General features: G+C 36.6%; 1 protein-coding gene across 18 annotated transcripts in view; it reads left to right on the top strand.

Moving 5' to 3' along the window:
* Positions 1-15,238, top strand: part of TCF4 (transcription factor 4) — a 327,533-nt gene extending 312,295 nt beyond the window's left edge. For 15 of the 18 annotated variants that reach the window (XM_050944685.1, XM_050944689.1, XM_050944686.1 and 12 more), the window contains 5 exons: positions 2,753-2,888; positions 4,223-4,385; positions 7,257-7,486; positions 8,876-9,016; positions 9,554-15,238. In XM_050944685.1, the coding sequence (XP_050800642.1) occupies positions 2,753-2,888; positions 4,223-4,385; positions 7,257-7,486; positions 8,876-9,012 (666 nt within the window). In that variant the 3' untranslated portion in view covers positions 9,013-9,016; positions 9,554-15,238. The remainder of the gene's footprint in view (positions 1-2,752; positions 2,889-4,222; positions 4,386-7,256; positions 7,487-8,875; positions 9,017-9,553) is intronic. The other 3 variants (XM_050944683.1, XM_050944700.1, XM_050944698.1) reach the window with 1 other exon arrangement.
* The last annotated feature ends 237 nt before the right edge of the window (positions 15,239-15,475 follow it).

Genomic DNA, 15,475 nt, shown 5'->3' with positions numbered 1-15,475 from the left:
GATAAAATGATGAATAATTAATCCCCAAGTTATTCTAAAAGATGTGTCCAAAATAGACTGAAGAACTTTTGTAGTATATCTCTTGGTCCCTCCAGGAGTGCCAGGTGCAGTACAGTGTCCTGGCATTGAACAGACTTAAATGAGCTACAGATTTTCATAAATGAAATATCCAAAAAGATAGAACATGCAGATGATCACATAATTATATTTTATAGCAATGAACAGAGTGGAATAGAGTCAATATTCTTGGGTCAAACTCAGCCCTGCCAAAACTCTATTGCAGTTGATGGACCTAGCCAGGTAAGATATACGTTTTTTGTGTTTTGAAGGCCCCAAAGTCTGATTCTTTACAATGCCCAGATGGACCTTTCTGACTGCCACTCATATCACAGAAAGTGAGAGAACCCTTCCTGGGCAGAGTTGAGTACATTGGCGTAGTGGATCAACAGATGATAAAACCAGGTCTTTCCCTAATGTATGGCTTGGCCAGTTCACTGCAATAAGTGTTTGTTAATCTCAACAGACTTGCTAGATTTGTGGGCAGTAAAAGAAGAAATATAAAGAGACTTGCCCATTTGTTTGTGAGAAATGTGATGATATTACTTCCAAATTTTCTTGTGAAGCTGAAGAAGAGAAGAAATCTGTGGCTTTTCTTAGTAGTTTTTATTAGAACTGGTTAAAAAATGTCATTTTCACTAAAATAGTTGTCAACAATTTCATCCCTTTCTCTCTAAATTCAAGATTTCAATACAGTCATCAAACTTGTAAATTTTGGATTTTTTCAGTCAGCTCTCCTTGTTTTGTGATAAAACCATAGACTATGTCATTAGGGAATTCAGTCAAAATGAACCCTCAGAATCATGTGTGCTGGCTTTAGCCATCCTAGTTACAGTCTTAATGTCAACTACAATTTGGCCGAAAGGAGAGATACAATTTGAATGGGATGACATGTCTGCCAAAGTATATTAACACCTTCAGGTAGCTCAAAAGAAGTCTGATTGTTGTTTTCCAAGTGAAAGTGTCATCATTTAGAGTGAAACCAAACGGATTCCTACACTTGTCCCCCCAGCTTTACCACAGAAAATCCTCTACGGTTTACAGAACCTTAACTCTATCTATCTCCAGATAAAGTATGTTTAGCTACCATATTTTCCTTTCACAAATAAGAAGCTGCTCTTAAGGGCCTTTTTTTTTTTTTATCAGAGTGCTCCTCACTAAATTTCTCTCCTGAATCTTTGAGATTCTTGAAACTTCTTGTATCTTATGTGCAACACTATTCCTATGGTGGTGGCATTTTAGATCTGTAGACTCATAAGCTACACCACTTTCTTTTTTCTTGTAACCAAATATATGAGTAAATGTACTAATTTTCCAAAGTCTCCTCTTGAGATATCATGTTTTAAAAATTAAAGTGCTTAAAAAAGGGGAGTGTTTTTATCTCTGTTATATTACACTGGCTTTTTGATTATCTGAATTTAATCTGAAAATAGAAGTTTTTCTTGAGTCCCCTTTGGAAATGTTCCCTTTTATGTTTCTTACTATGGTCTTGCCTTGCTGGTAACAATCAGACTATATTATCTTGTAAGTCTGATTAGAAACACTTTTTAGTACTCCAGGAGTACTGAACCATGGATAACACTTTTTGAGAATGAAGAGTCACCTAGAGTTCTCTACTCAGTGTATAATCTGTGAAGACACATTTCATCCAGTGGTAGTATCAGCATCTGAGAATGTCCAAAATGAAAACTGTTACATGTTGAAATGTTGATTTATACCATTCAAGGTGCTATTTGGCTTTAACTTAAGAAATGTAAGAGATTGCTCCCTGCAATTCCAGTGGTGTACTATAGAGGCTCTTTGAAATCAGAGTGCCTATCCACAGCTTCTGAGAATTCTGCGCTTGGAGTAAATAATTGTCCTTCCTTACCGTCCATTGTATTTAATTCTATGACAATTTTAGCTTATTAAGTGCATCAATGAGCAGCGTACATGGAAAATAATGGATGTATTTCCATTGTGCCCACACTGTCAGCTAAGATGATGGCATTACTGGTGTGTTTAATAAAATCTTTATTGGTATATTACCCGGAGTCATGGTGTTGGCAGGAATGGTGCCCCTTTGGATTTGGAACTCTATGGTTAATGAAATACAGTGAACATTAATTTGGAATGGGCTCCTAGCTTTGGAAAGCCAGGTGATGTTTTATTATATCTGTGCCGAATAGGGGCTGTGTCAGATACTGCTGTAGCTTCCGCTGTCAGAGGCTTAGCTGGCATTATGGAAAAAAAAATGGCAGGCTTGAGAATCTTATCCCCTGAAATGAAAGTTGAATGCCAAATTTAAATTCCTGCTGGATTTCCGATAGCAATGGGGGAATTGAGAAGCCCACAATTAAGCATATGGGCATTAAGATAATTGTCAGATCTGTTGGCGGACATGATAGAAGACAGATGGGTATGAATCAGTGCGCTCCACTGCAGCACCCTGGGAGACAATTTGACGTTTTACCTGCCTGAGCTACTCTGCCATATTTGTCACTAAATGTGCTGCACAGCATCTTCTTGAGTGTTAAGTGGTTTTGCATATTATGTAGATATACAGTACATCGGCGCCCTCTAGTGAAAAAGCTACAAGGAACATTATTTTTAGATGTCTGCCATTCTCTTTAGTCTGTCTTCACTGTCTGAGGAACTTGTTACATCCGTGTTCACCTTCATATCACATTAAACTCTGTGACTTTTCTCTTTACAGGTTGGAGCTCATCGTGAAGATGGCGTCGGTCTGCGTGGCAGCCATTCGCTTGTGCCAAATCAGGTTCCAGTTCCACAGCTACCAGTTCAGTCTGCTACTTCCCCTGATTTAAATCCACCCCAAGATCCATACAGGGGTAAGTACACCAAAATATTGTCAGGACACTGCTATGTGGCAGTCTTAAATGCTTGTATTTTTACATTAAAAAACTTTAATTATACATGCTACAGTGATTGGAATTGAGTCTACTTGGGAACTTGGATTCATAGTAGTGATCACTCAAATACACAATGAGATCATAGTGCAGCTTGAGTGGGAGGAGAGAGTCAGGAGTAACATGATATATAGTTCTGATTAATCCAGACATCCTATCTGGTATGCTCTAGTAATCACAGTTACAAGCATACAAGCAATTTAGCCCAGGACAGCAAGTTCTAGTACTAACATAATTCAAGCAGTAGAGAAATGTAGAAACTCTTTTAGGATGCAAAATCAAAAAGAGTAAACTTAAGACCCTGCGGTTCCATTACACACACAATTCCCATTGACTTCAGTTAGATGCGAGGAAAAATGCCAAAGTGATTTTAATTGTATTACAGTATTTGCTGTGCTTTGTGAATCCTGTAAGATTTATGTGTATAGAAGCAGTATTGTTTCAAAATACGTGTGAAACTAACTGAACCTCCTAGAGTACATCTAGGGTCTATCTTTATTCCTAGAGGCTGCTAATTTTACAATTAAAGTATGGAAGAAACAACTCAAAATTTCTTTTATGATGGCTTACAAGCTCTTACTCATTCTTCATGGCTAAGGTATTTTGATTATTTTATGGGAATGGCATATTAAGAATTTTTTTAAGAAGACGAAACATTATCTAGTGTTTAAACAAAGAACTGGGAGTTAGGAATTCTAGGTCGTATTACACAGCCAATCCACTGGCTTAATGTATGAGGTTGGTGAAGATCACAAACTCTGTGTGTGTCAGTTTCCATTCTGTAAAATGGGAATGATACAGGTAATGAATCTGTAAAGCACCTTCAGATTCTTGAATGGAAGGTGCTATAGAGGGGCAGTCTTTTATTACTATTTCTTGTTAAATCATTGCCCAAGGAAAAAGCTTAGTGCAATAGCTCATAGACACTTGGGTTCTTAATCAGAACATGAGGTGTGTGATTTCCATGATTATGATTTTAATTGCAATTTAGTTGATGTTTGGTAGACAGTGAAATTATCGTCTATTCCAGAAAGATTGCAAAGTGGAATTGAGCCTCAAAGCCAGTGCTGAAAAATGGTTTCAGCAGCTGCATTCTTGAAACTCCCTTCTGCACCAGTCAGTCCAAGTGAGTGGCTGTAAGAACAGATGGGAACACAGATCCAACAATAGGTGGCATTAATAAGGAACGTACATGCAAATGCATTCAAACCTTTTCTTAAACACTGGTAACAGAAAATCACTGTGTTTTCCCATAGGTATGCCAACTGGACTGCAAGGGCAAAGTGTATCTTCAGGCAGCTCTGAAATCAAATCTGACGACGAAGGAGACGAAAACCTTCAGGACACAAAATCTTCTGAGGACAAGAAACTAGACGATGACAAGAAGGATATCAAATCAATTACTAGGTCAAGATCTAGGTAACAGTATATAATAGTGTCGCTTCATTTAATTCCTTTACTGGATTTTGATGAAGTGAACAGAACAGGAAGAAACTCATGAGTTTTTTCCTGGCAGGTAAATCCACAGCCTCAGAGGAAACTGAAGGCATGTTCTGGTAGTACTAACAGTATCATTTCAGATACTTGTACTCCAGACTTCCTAAAATTCCTTTCAAATCATGAAATGGGACACTAAGCAAATTATCCCCAATATAAATTTTTTATAAGATTAAAATATGCTTAGCAGATTGCTTTTCATCCACACCTCTGCTTAAAAATTGGAATAAAATATTTATTTTCACTTTTTAATGTATGGTTCTCAGAACAGATCATATTTGCATGACATTTTACCAGTGTCCAACATATTGTACTCTTGTCTCTTACATTTTTAAATAAATCCCTTAGGCCAGATCCTGTTTTAATGTAAATCAACATAGCTTCATAGCACTAATGGGAGTTATGCCTGTTTATGCCAGCCCTTTATCTTGATTTTAGGAGAAGCTGGGTGTTCATATCATATCCTGCTTCCAAGAATGGTTTGGTATCTTTATATAGACAAACATTTCTCCCCTGCAGGCATCAATGGCCATGAAATGCATGATTATACTTGGATTGCCACTGGGGCTAAATATGTTCTGCATGCTATATAAAATATTACAAAGTATTAGTGAAGGCATATCCTTGGATTTTATCATCTTGGACCTTATGTCCTTGGTTAATGTTACTCGCATGCATAGAAGCCCTAAGCACTAACCACCAGGATAAAGGAGAAGTTTCCTACTACAATAATATCTAGTGGCCAGTCAAGGCTGAGTTCTATGTTGGGACCTGGTGTATGGAGTCAAGCATTTGATTTTCACCTTATGGTCCTATATCAAAGCTAAGAATTCCAGTAAAATTGAAATTCAGGTCCTCTCCTGTTTTGGTTTGGTTTTTAAATAAAAAAGATAAATCCAAGTTTGAGGCTGTCGCTTCTCCTTCAAAACAACACTGTCTTGGATACTGTCTGAAAATGTGAAGCCTGTGAATAAGATCAATCATCTTTATTCCAAAAACACTAGTTCGGTAGCACAGAGCAAGCATTTTGCTCTTAAAAAAAAAAAACCCATTATTCTCAGGCACTCATTGAGTTCTACAAATGTTAATTACATACACATCTATTACGATCAGAGTAAAAAGTATGACACTTGAGGTTTTCTCGTAATAAATGATGCGTTGTAAAAATCATATTTAAAAGAGGTACTTTCATGTCCATTTATGATATGGCAAGACAAAAGCACCTTTATGCTGCTGCAGGGTGATCTTCTCAGTTCTTGTTAATTTAACAAGTAGGCTGTCACTTATGCATATTAATGTGTGCTTTGAAGCTTTTGTAAACTGTTATTTTTGTGTTTAAGAACCTTGCAACTTTAAAAGGTTACTCTTGCTATTTAGTTATACTTCTAAATACATGTTGTGTTAGGGCTGTTAAACTTACCAATATATTTGCATAACCAATTTAAAATATGTATTAGCCATTGAGTCACTGGAAAATATATGTTCAGTTTAAAATCATTGTCATTATGTTTAGGATAGAAACAGGTTTTATTGCACAAAATGATGCAGAAATTAAACTTAGGGCTCTATCCAGTTGTAAATTATAAAGAGATTTCATGGGCCTTCCTGACTATGTTGTCTCTGCATCCTGTTTGCTACTTGATACTGCTTGTATGCTTCCTAATCCATCTATTTGTGGCTTTCCAAGTCTGTGTTAACACAGGTGGCATCAGACTTTGCCAAGCCAAGTACAGTATTCCCCTCCACCTCACCCCCCCCTACATACACACACACACCGTCTAAATGACAGGGGCTGGTCCTTCCAGAATGGCCCAGCAGATAACTAAACTGAAAAAATTCTAAGGTGTCCCCCTTCTGTCTGAGGTTTGTTATTTCTGAGCTGCCCAGAGCTGAGAGCCCCATTTTATACCACGTTATTGGATAGCAGCAGATAAAGTAGCCCACCCATCAATTACAGAAGAGTAAAGGGCCTTTATCTGACCCATGAACCCACTCACAATGGCACTGATAGGGAATGGAATAGGTAGCCATTGGCATCATGCCCAGAATTGTAGGGTAAAAGAGTTATAATCTGCATGGACGTCACTAATCACAGTCACATGATCCTGCTCTGCTCCTGCCTTTTAGTCATGCAAGACAGTAAGCTGACACGTTACATTAACTCCTCAGCCCCTTGGTTAGGACATTCTATTACTTTCCTTTTAGTCCTGCACAGAGGATCTCTTTTCCCTTACGTGACCCAAAGGGCTATATATAATTTCAGCTGTATAGACCCTGTAATGATTACTGTAATCCTTGCTTAAGAATACCAAATATAAAAAATGACTGGAACTTGATTTGGTTTAAGACCGATGTGTTCACTGTGCATTCAAAGTGCAACGTGAAATGTAAAGGACTTGTAGTTAAAATATCAGTTGCATAGGTTCCCAGGATTTATCATGCATGCATATGTAACAATACTGGCTGTGGTGCTGCTTTGTAAAATATGTTATTGAAAAGTACTGTTTTCTCTTGTTGTTACTAGCAGAGGCCATTGTATTCTGTTTTCTTTAGCTGGTAAATGCTTCAGTACAAACCCAGGAGCTCTACTCAGAGCAAACTTTATAGAGAGATTTAAATATGATTATCAGCAAGATAATATATATGAAGCGAAGGCTTATTGACAAGTTAGAATTAGCCAGAAAATTGCTGCCTGTGCATTGCAGCAGTGGTTTAGGATGAAATCGGTTTAAAAAGTCTACCTTACTTTTTCCCCACACCATTAGAAAATACTGTGTTCCTTTTGTCTCTCAGCAATAACGATGATGAAGACCTTACACCAGAGCAGAAGGCAGAGCGAGAGAAGGAAAGGAGAATGGCCAACAATGCTCGTGAGCGCTTACGCGTACGTGACATCAATGAGGCTTTCAAGGAATTGGGCCGGATGGTACAACTCCATCTGAAGAGTGACAAGCCCCAAACCAAACTCCTGATTCTACACCAGGCAGTGGCTGTCATCCTCAGCTTAGAACAGCAAGTCAGAGGTCAGTGTCACAGTTCTCTCCTGCAACAGGTTATATATCCAGCAGCATTTAGCTCCACTGGTTCTCAAGAATCATTGTAAGGTGTTGTAGGTAATGATGAAAACAGATTTTTGTGCGCAAATGCATGTATAATAGCACAAGAAAAATTCTTTACTTTGGTCATTATCTCCAGTTCTTAGAAAAACTCTCCTTTTGCTTTCCATTAGATTTAGAACTTTAGGTTTTGCTATACATAAAGTGTCATGTCAGTAGCCTGCTTTTCGTCCGTCTCCCTTTTTGGCTGATCAATGTTGCAAGGCTGTGTGAGCATACATGAAATGAAACAATAGTAAATTAACCCATCAGCACTGTCTATGCCAAAGCTGTTGCAGCTAAAAACTAATACATTCACAACAGGAAAATCTGATTCCCAGAACCAGGAGGCAAAAATAATTGAGAAATTATCAATTATTTTTAACATTGAAAAATACTTCCAAAACAAAATGTACAGTATTACACTATAATGGGTCATGTGGAAAAATCTGATTTAAAAATGCTTCCTGTTACTAAAAGAAGACAAGGTGGTCACTCTGTAAATTGCCAACTTCCAGAAAATGTTACCACATCTTCTTCAATTCCTCTAGCTCTTCAGTCATGTTAAAACAAACCCTTTTGAGGTTAGCCAGGCCTGTCTAACATACAGTATCAGTCTGTAATACTTGGTGATACAGAGATTATTCTAAAAATGCACTCAAGCCCACAAAACTCACATCTGGCATCCAATCCAGGTGTTGTACCTTAAAGTTCCTGGGTTTCAAGGTTCCAGTTCAGCATATTATGGAGACAGGTCCTATCTGCATGATTCAGGTCGAGTCTGAGCTCACTAACTCACTGTTTGGGAGTGCATGGATCTGGGGTTCCAATTCAACATTGTGGTTTTAGATTTATTTTCCATTTTTGAAATTATCTTTTGGAAGTCTGACCTTAATGAGGAAGGCAGTTTAGTCTTTGACACGCATCCCTGATATTCCCAATATTCAAATTTTGAGTTACTTAGAAATATCCAAGATATAATATTAAGCTTGGCTAACCCCTTGGACATTGCATAAACATGAAGGTATTTGCAAAATGTACGTACTAAGCTGTGCTGCTTAAAAGCACCAAATCCTTTATCATAAATGCCACCCTTTACATTTCTGTACCTTGAAAGGAATATTCTAATGACAAAGACTTCATGTTATAAAGAAAATTAGATGTTCACTTGTAAAAGATGCTCTAAAGCTTTTAAAGTATACTGGAAATCTATCAGAAGTAGCTGATAAATTAATTGTGTCATGCAAATTCAGTGAACAAATCGTTTTGGTATAAATCTTAACATATTTGAAATGACCTTTTGCTTCAATTCAATAGAAAGGAATCTGAACCCTAAAGCAGCATGTCTGAAAAGAAGGGAAGAAGAGAAAGTGTCTTCAGATCCCCCTCCACTTTCCTTGGCAGGACCCCATCCTGGGATGGGAGACGCATCCAATCATATGGGACAGATGTAAAAAGGTAAGTTCATTTTCAGCAGTGATCAAAGCACAATACATACACAAGTAATTCTGCAAAAGACACCGAATACAGAGTCATTCTGTAGACTCTGGACCAGATTGGGAGTGGAGATGAGGGTTCAAAAAAGGAGATAAATTCATGGAGGATAGGTCCATCAATGGCTGTTAGCCAGGATGAACAAGGGCAGTGTCCCTAGCCTCTGTTTGCCAGAAGTTGGGAATGGACGACAGGGGATGGCTCACTTGATGATTACCTGTTCTGTTCATTCCCTCTGGGGCACCTGGCATTGGCCACTGTCAGAAGACTGGGTGCTGGGCTAGATGGACCTTTGGTCTGACTCAGTATGGCCATTCTTATGGTTGCATATGTGCAACTAGGAATAAAATTAGGGCCAGCCTTATAAAATTTACTTAAATTTAATCATCTTGCACCTGCACTTAGATTTCCAATAATACATTCAAATAATTTATTGAAAGAAGATAAAGTTGTGTGTCTTCAACAATACTTGACTGATGTATTTTTTCACTTCCTTCATAGGTCCAAGTTGCCACATTTCTTCATTTAAACAAGAGACCACTTCCTTAACAGCTGTATTATCTTAATCCCACATAAACACTTCTCCTTAACCCCTTTTTTGTAATATAAGACAAGTCTGAGTAGTTAAGAATCACAGACGCAAGAGATATCAGCATTCCCGATTATTAAACAAAAGCAAAAAGTGCAACTTGAGGGACGACTCTCTTTAACATATCATTCAGAATGTTTAAAGCAGTATGTTACGAGCTGTAAATGCACAGCCTAGAGACTGAATGGCAATCTTCTCCACACTGTGGGACAATGCATTTGTGCCTAAACTTCTTTTGGAAAAAAAATATAATTAATTTGTAAGTCTGAAAAAAAAATATTTAATTTAAAATTGTAAACTTGCAATAATGAAAAAGTGTACTTCTGAAGAAAAAAATGAACGTTTCTGTTGGTGTGCTAGACAGCTAGTGTTTATACTTACTGGATAGTAAAAGGGAAGCTTTGCTGCCCAGATATTTACAAAACCAGCAAACGTCCTAATGAAAACTGAAGTGATGACATTAGCCATTCCTTAGGGTAGGAGGAACAGATGGATCTTATAGACCTATGACAAATATATATATATAAATATATATATAAATATATATTAAAAATTTAGTGAATATGGTAAGCTTTTGTTCATTTGTTTCAGACTTTTTTGCTCCTGTAAAAAAATAGTACTGATTAACTTTTTTAAAAAGAAGATTTTACTGTAAATAAGGATTTTTTGGTCTTATTTCTGTCCCGCTCCCCTGTTCTTGTTATTATAACCTGTAGTGCCAGCTCTTCCTCTGGAGGGGTGGTGCAGGCTGAAACGCTGACCCTGACGTTGCTTCTCATTCGTAAGTAGGTAGAGAGTTGTTTCTCCAGTCTTTTAGGAACACAGGACTTTAAAGTCTCATCATGTGTAGATATTACAGGCTGCATTACTGAGACGTGGCAAAATGAATTTGTCTGAATCGTAATGTTGCTCTTGTTGACCCTATTCTGGGATTTTCAGAGGTACAAGGTTAGAATGCTACAATGTTACCACTGTGCCTTCCAATGTTTATATCATCAGAAACATTACATAATCAAAGTGGCTGTGATTTAACAAACCAGTTAAAGTGTTACCTATGTGTGTAGCCTAAATAGTGTGCAGTGAGGCGTTTCTGAATACATGGTCAGATTTTTTGGGGGGTGGGGCAAAACCATCAATTGGGAAAATTGCAAGCAGTGTGACCGATCTGATTGACTTCCTTTTTTCATTCTTTTCTTGTTTTCAAGTGGATTACTTAAATGTAGACCACTTGCTGCCTCCTCCTTCATTTGCAAAATGCCAATATTCAGTCATCATGCAACATTATAACAAGCCTTATGAGTCCTAAAGCATTAAGTTGCACATTCTTGAGGAGGGGGTAGGTGGGTGGTACAGTATTTCTCTGGCCAGTATGAATGAAGTTTTTACTTAACATATTTAATAGTAACATAGATCAAACTATGGCACAGCAACTCATCAGACAACTAGCTTTGAAGTCTGGGCACAACTGAACCAACTTCCATAGTGGATCTTATAATGATTGACTTTGGTGTACAGTACAATTAACAGATAGTGCTCCTAGATAAGTATTTGTCAGCATCCTTTTGTCTCTAATTCTAGTTTCTATTTTTACAGCCACACAAACCTGGCATGTATTTTAAATAAAATCTCCCTGTTCAAGTAGATTTTCCACCTATCAGCACTGAGTAAATGCCATAAATCCATCAAAACGGTCTAAATGTTCCATCTGTTCTCCTGTTTTGCCAGTTATATAGTAATGAAAAATACATTTGTAAATTTTATGCAACAAATGGCAAGCGTATCATTATTTTGAAATCGTGTATGTAAAAGTTATATTTTTACATGTAGACTCTTGTTATTATGTGTTTTAATACATTGTATCAGTTTTTTGTTTAAAAACAATCTGTGTGGTTGAAAAAAGTCTCATTTAAATGAAATAGTGAGATACAAGAATCTGAATTTTATGTTTGTTTCTGAAAACGTAAAGAACAAATATGATAGTTAACATGTGATCACCTACATACCCATAAACATTTTGATTAGCTGCGTGCGTGTTGAAACCTGTAAATATGTTCAGTAGTGGGAAAATTTTAAATGCTTTGATTTGTTGATAAGTTTCTCAAATGTGGAGGTGGATTACGCCATTAGGTATACACAATAGAGCAGCAGGCACAAGGTTTAATTCAGAATTACAAATGAATATTATTTTTAAAATGTGGACTTTTAACAGGCCTGGTTTATATGAAAATGGGTGTGACAAAGATTAATCTCACTCATTGTTAATGATAACTATGCTTTTGAGTGCTGGAATAAATTGCCTAGGGAGGTTGTGGAATCTCCATCTCTGGAGATATTAAAGAGTAGGTTAGATAAATGTCTATCAGGGATGGTCTAGACAGTATTTGATCCTGCCTGAGGCAGGGGACTGGTCTCAATGACCTCTCGAGGTCCCTTCCAGTCCTAGAATCTATGAATCTATCCTTACGGTTTCTCTTTATCAGTATCATATGCATTGATATTGTCTATGATATGAAGCTTGAAACAACAATGAACAAACCATATTTTTTTGCAGGCAGATTATAACCCAGCAGATCATATTCACTTTTATCTATACATGTACACATCAAGTTTAAGGAATGAAAATAGCCCTTTGACTATTGGAGAATTTTAAGAGCGTGGTTTCTGATAACTATTATCAGAAAATGCATTATAAAACCAAATTGATGTTAACTCTTAAAAAATCTGAACAAAAATAAATGTTTGCCTTTATTGACATTTTTAATAAAACTTGGAATGGGGGTTTTCTTTGTATTTTTTGTCTTTACATTTGTCTCTCACTCAAACTGAGTAGAAGTTTCAGTTTTTAGCCACCAGTTTTGGTGAACTGTATCACTCAGTAAGGTGGTGATTTTATAGCAAACTTCCCGTTTAGGAATAAAATAGCCGTTGAAAGGTAAACCCTCATCCACACTAGGTTTAACTGTGCAGATGCCTCAATACCACTCAGATTCTGGATAGTCTGAGATTAAAAAGAAAAAAAAATGAACAAGCAAGTGTGTAGCATTTGAATTTTTTTTTCTTTTCATGATTTCCCATCCTAAGGGAGGAATTAGTGTCCCACGCTGGATTTGTCACAGGTATTTAGCTGATGACACTAAGATTGTAGAAGGCTGTGTATTATATGGTAATAAACCTGGCTTAGAAACCCTGACTAAAGTAGCAGCTTTTTAATAAATGATCCACCTCCACATTCAAGTAATTTATGACTATGCTGAATAGGGAATCTGTTCATCTAGTACTTTTTAACCATTTGTCTTTTGTGTAGCTGCAAAGAACACTAACGTTTATACAACTGTCAGTCCTACCAGTGATGCAACTTGTACTGATTCAGTCTTCCGATTTTGGGAGGGGGGGTGGGAGAGGATGGGGAGTCAGGGAGAGGAAAGTTTCATCTTTGTATCCACCAGGCAGAATCTGATCTGTGTCAAGAAGTGAACTTTACAGTATATTGCCAGGAATGAAGAGATTTTGGCGGAAACAAGCACAAAAAAATAAAAATTAGTCCACTGGTTGACTGGGGGGCGGGGGGGAATATGATTAATTCCAACACATGGGGCACCATGGCCTTTTGGGGCCTATCTTTTTGTTTTGTTTATGTTTTGTTTGTTTTTTAAAGACATGTTCTTTCTCATGGGACTTGAAGTTGATTCATATTTGTGCAGTGCTGGTTTGACCATACTCATTTCAAGTATTATAGACTTATGTAATGGTGAAAATATATGAACTGTGGCCTTTTTCATTCTTGTTACTTGTGATGCAATTAAGTGAAGATAAGAAAAAAAAACAGCAGAGATTTACCATGTATCAGTGCCTGGCTTTTTGTTATAAAGCTTCGTTTGTCTAGTGCTCTTTTTGCTATAAAATAGACTGTAGTACACCCTAGTAGGAAAAAAACCCCTAAATTTAAAAATAAAAATATATTTGGCTTATTTTTCACAGGAGAAATCCTTTTATACCATGAATATTATGGAAAAAAATTGTCAGATTCTGAATATTTCTTCTTTGTAGATTTTTGGAATCATTCTGAGTAAAAGTTTGTTACTTTATTTTACTATTTAAAAGATGTTATTTTACCATGTGTTACTGAGATGAAACTGTATGGTAGCTTTTTTTTTTTAGTTGTAGGTCGCAACAGGGGGAATTTTGCGACTGTTCACATAGCTACAGCAGTAAAAACAAAACAACAAAAAAAATGGGAAAAAATGAAAAAAAGGGAAAAAGATTTTTAAAAAAAGATAAACAGTTACACCTTGTTTTCAATGTGTGGCTGAGTGCCTCAATTTTTTCATGTTTTTGGTGTATTTCTTATTTGTAGAAGTGTCCAAACAGGTTGTGTGCTGGAGTTCCTTCAAGAACATAAAAAAGCAAAACAACAAAAAAAAAAAAACAAAAAAAAATACACAGCTTGGTGTAGGCCATTACCTGTTTCTCATCTGTAGTTATTCGATGCCGTCATGTACATGACCGTTCTGTAGCAATAAATGTGCCATTTTTATAAACTGTTTCTGACACTTTTGTTTCATTTCATTTTGCATTATCCATACCCATGGGTGCTGCAGGAAGTGGTATTAGTGATCACTAGATGGCATTATTCCCTCTGAGTAAACCAATGGCGTTATGCTGCCACTGTGGTGTTGGAGGTATTATGTTTCAGATGAGACATAAAACGGGTCTGGACCACCTGATTATTAAAGCTCCCATAGAATTTTGTTTTGGTAAAAGTAAAAGGTGTTCACTTTCACTCAGGTGTCTTTGCCAAATTCCATCTTGGATCATTTCAATTTGCTTACTTAGAATCCCCGGTTATTTTAATAGAAAACAGTGTTCCTTATTTGTGACCTAAATTGTTGTGTTGTGATGCTACACTGTAAACTAATTTCAGTATTTCCACCCATATATGGCTGCACTTCTGTGTAATTTTAAATCTGTTGGTAATATTTGTAAAGCACTTCCAGGTCCTCTTGGATGAAAGTGCTATATAAATGTAAGATCATTTTCACTCTCATTATCATATAGCTCTGATTCTATTCTGTAAGTAAAACATTTGTATTTCATCTGAAAACTATTTCAGCCATTGAAAGAATATTAAGCATGTTACACCAAGGAAGAAGTGTCATAAAAATTGTACTGGGACACATGGAAACCAAAACCAAAGCAAAATTCCTAAAGCAGTATCCCACTGGAAAAATACATTGAATCTGTAAAATTTGAAGCTATGCATTTGAAGAAATATAAACTGTACTAGTGCTTTGATATGCTGCAGATTGCCATGTCCAGTCAGTTTTCACCTTACAAGATCAGTATTTCAGCTGTTTGGCAGAACTTTCTCTGCTACATTTTTGCATTTAGAGCTGAGTTAAGACCTGAGATGAATGATCATTAGAAGTTGAATATTGTAAACCACAATCACTATTTCATTGTATTAACATTTTTACAAAAATAACTTCTGGTTGGCCCTGTTGCATCTTATCAATCCAGATGTGTACCACAGTTTTCCAGTTTGTACATACTACTTGCATCACCTATTATAAAAGGAAAAGTTGTACAGATTAAAATGATTGTTGCATAAAGCACTGTAAGTGATATTTTTGTGGAATGGATATTGACCGTCTTTTGGAGCAGCTAGAGATTCTGGTTGTACACAGCATTTGTATAACCTGCAAGATATACATGAAATTCCATTGCAGTTTGGCATGTAGGATTTATTTATCCTATGCAATCAGTAAATCTGGGATCTTTTTCAACTATCATTGTATTATTGCTAGTGTGATGTAACAATTGCAATATTTTCACCT

This window comes from Gopherus flavomarginatus, chromosome 3 (genome assembly GCF_025201925.1).
Source record: "Gopherus flavomarginatus isolate rGopFla2 chromosome 3, rGopFla2.mat.asm, whole genome shotgun sequence".
NCBI classification, from domain to species: domain Eukaryota; kingdom Metazoa; phylum Chordata; order Testudines; family Testudinidae; genus Gopherus; species Gopherus flavomarginatus.
This window is presented reverse-complemented; position numbering and strand designations above follow the sequence as displayed.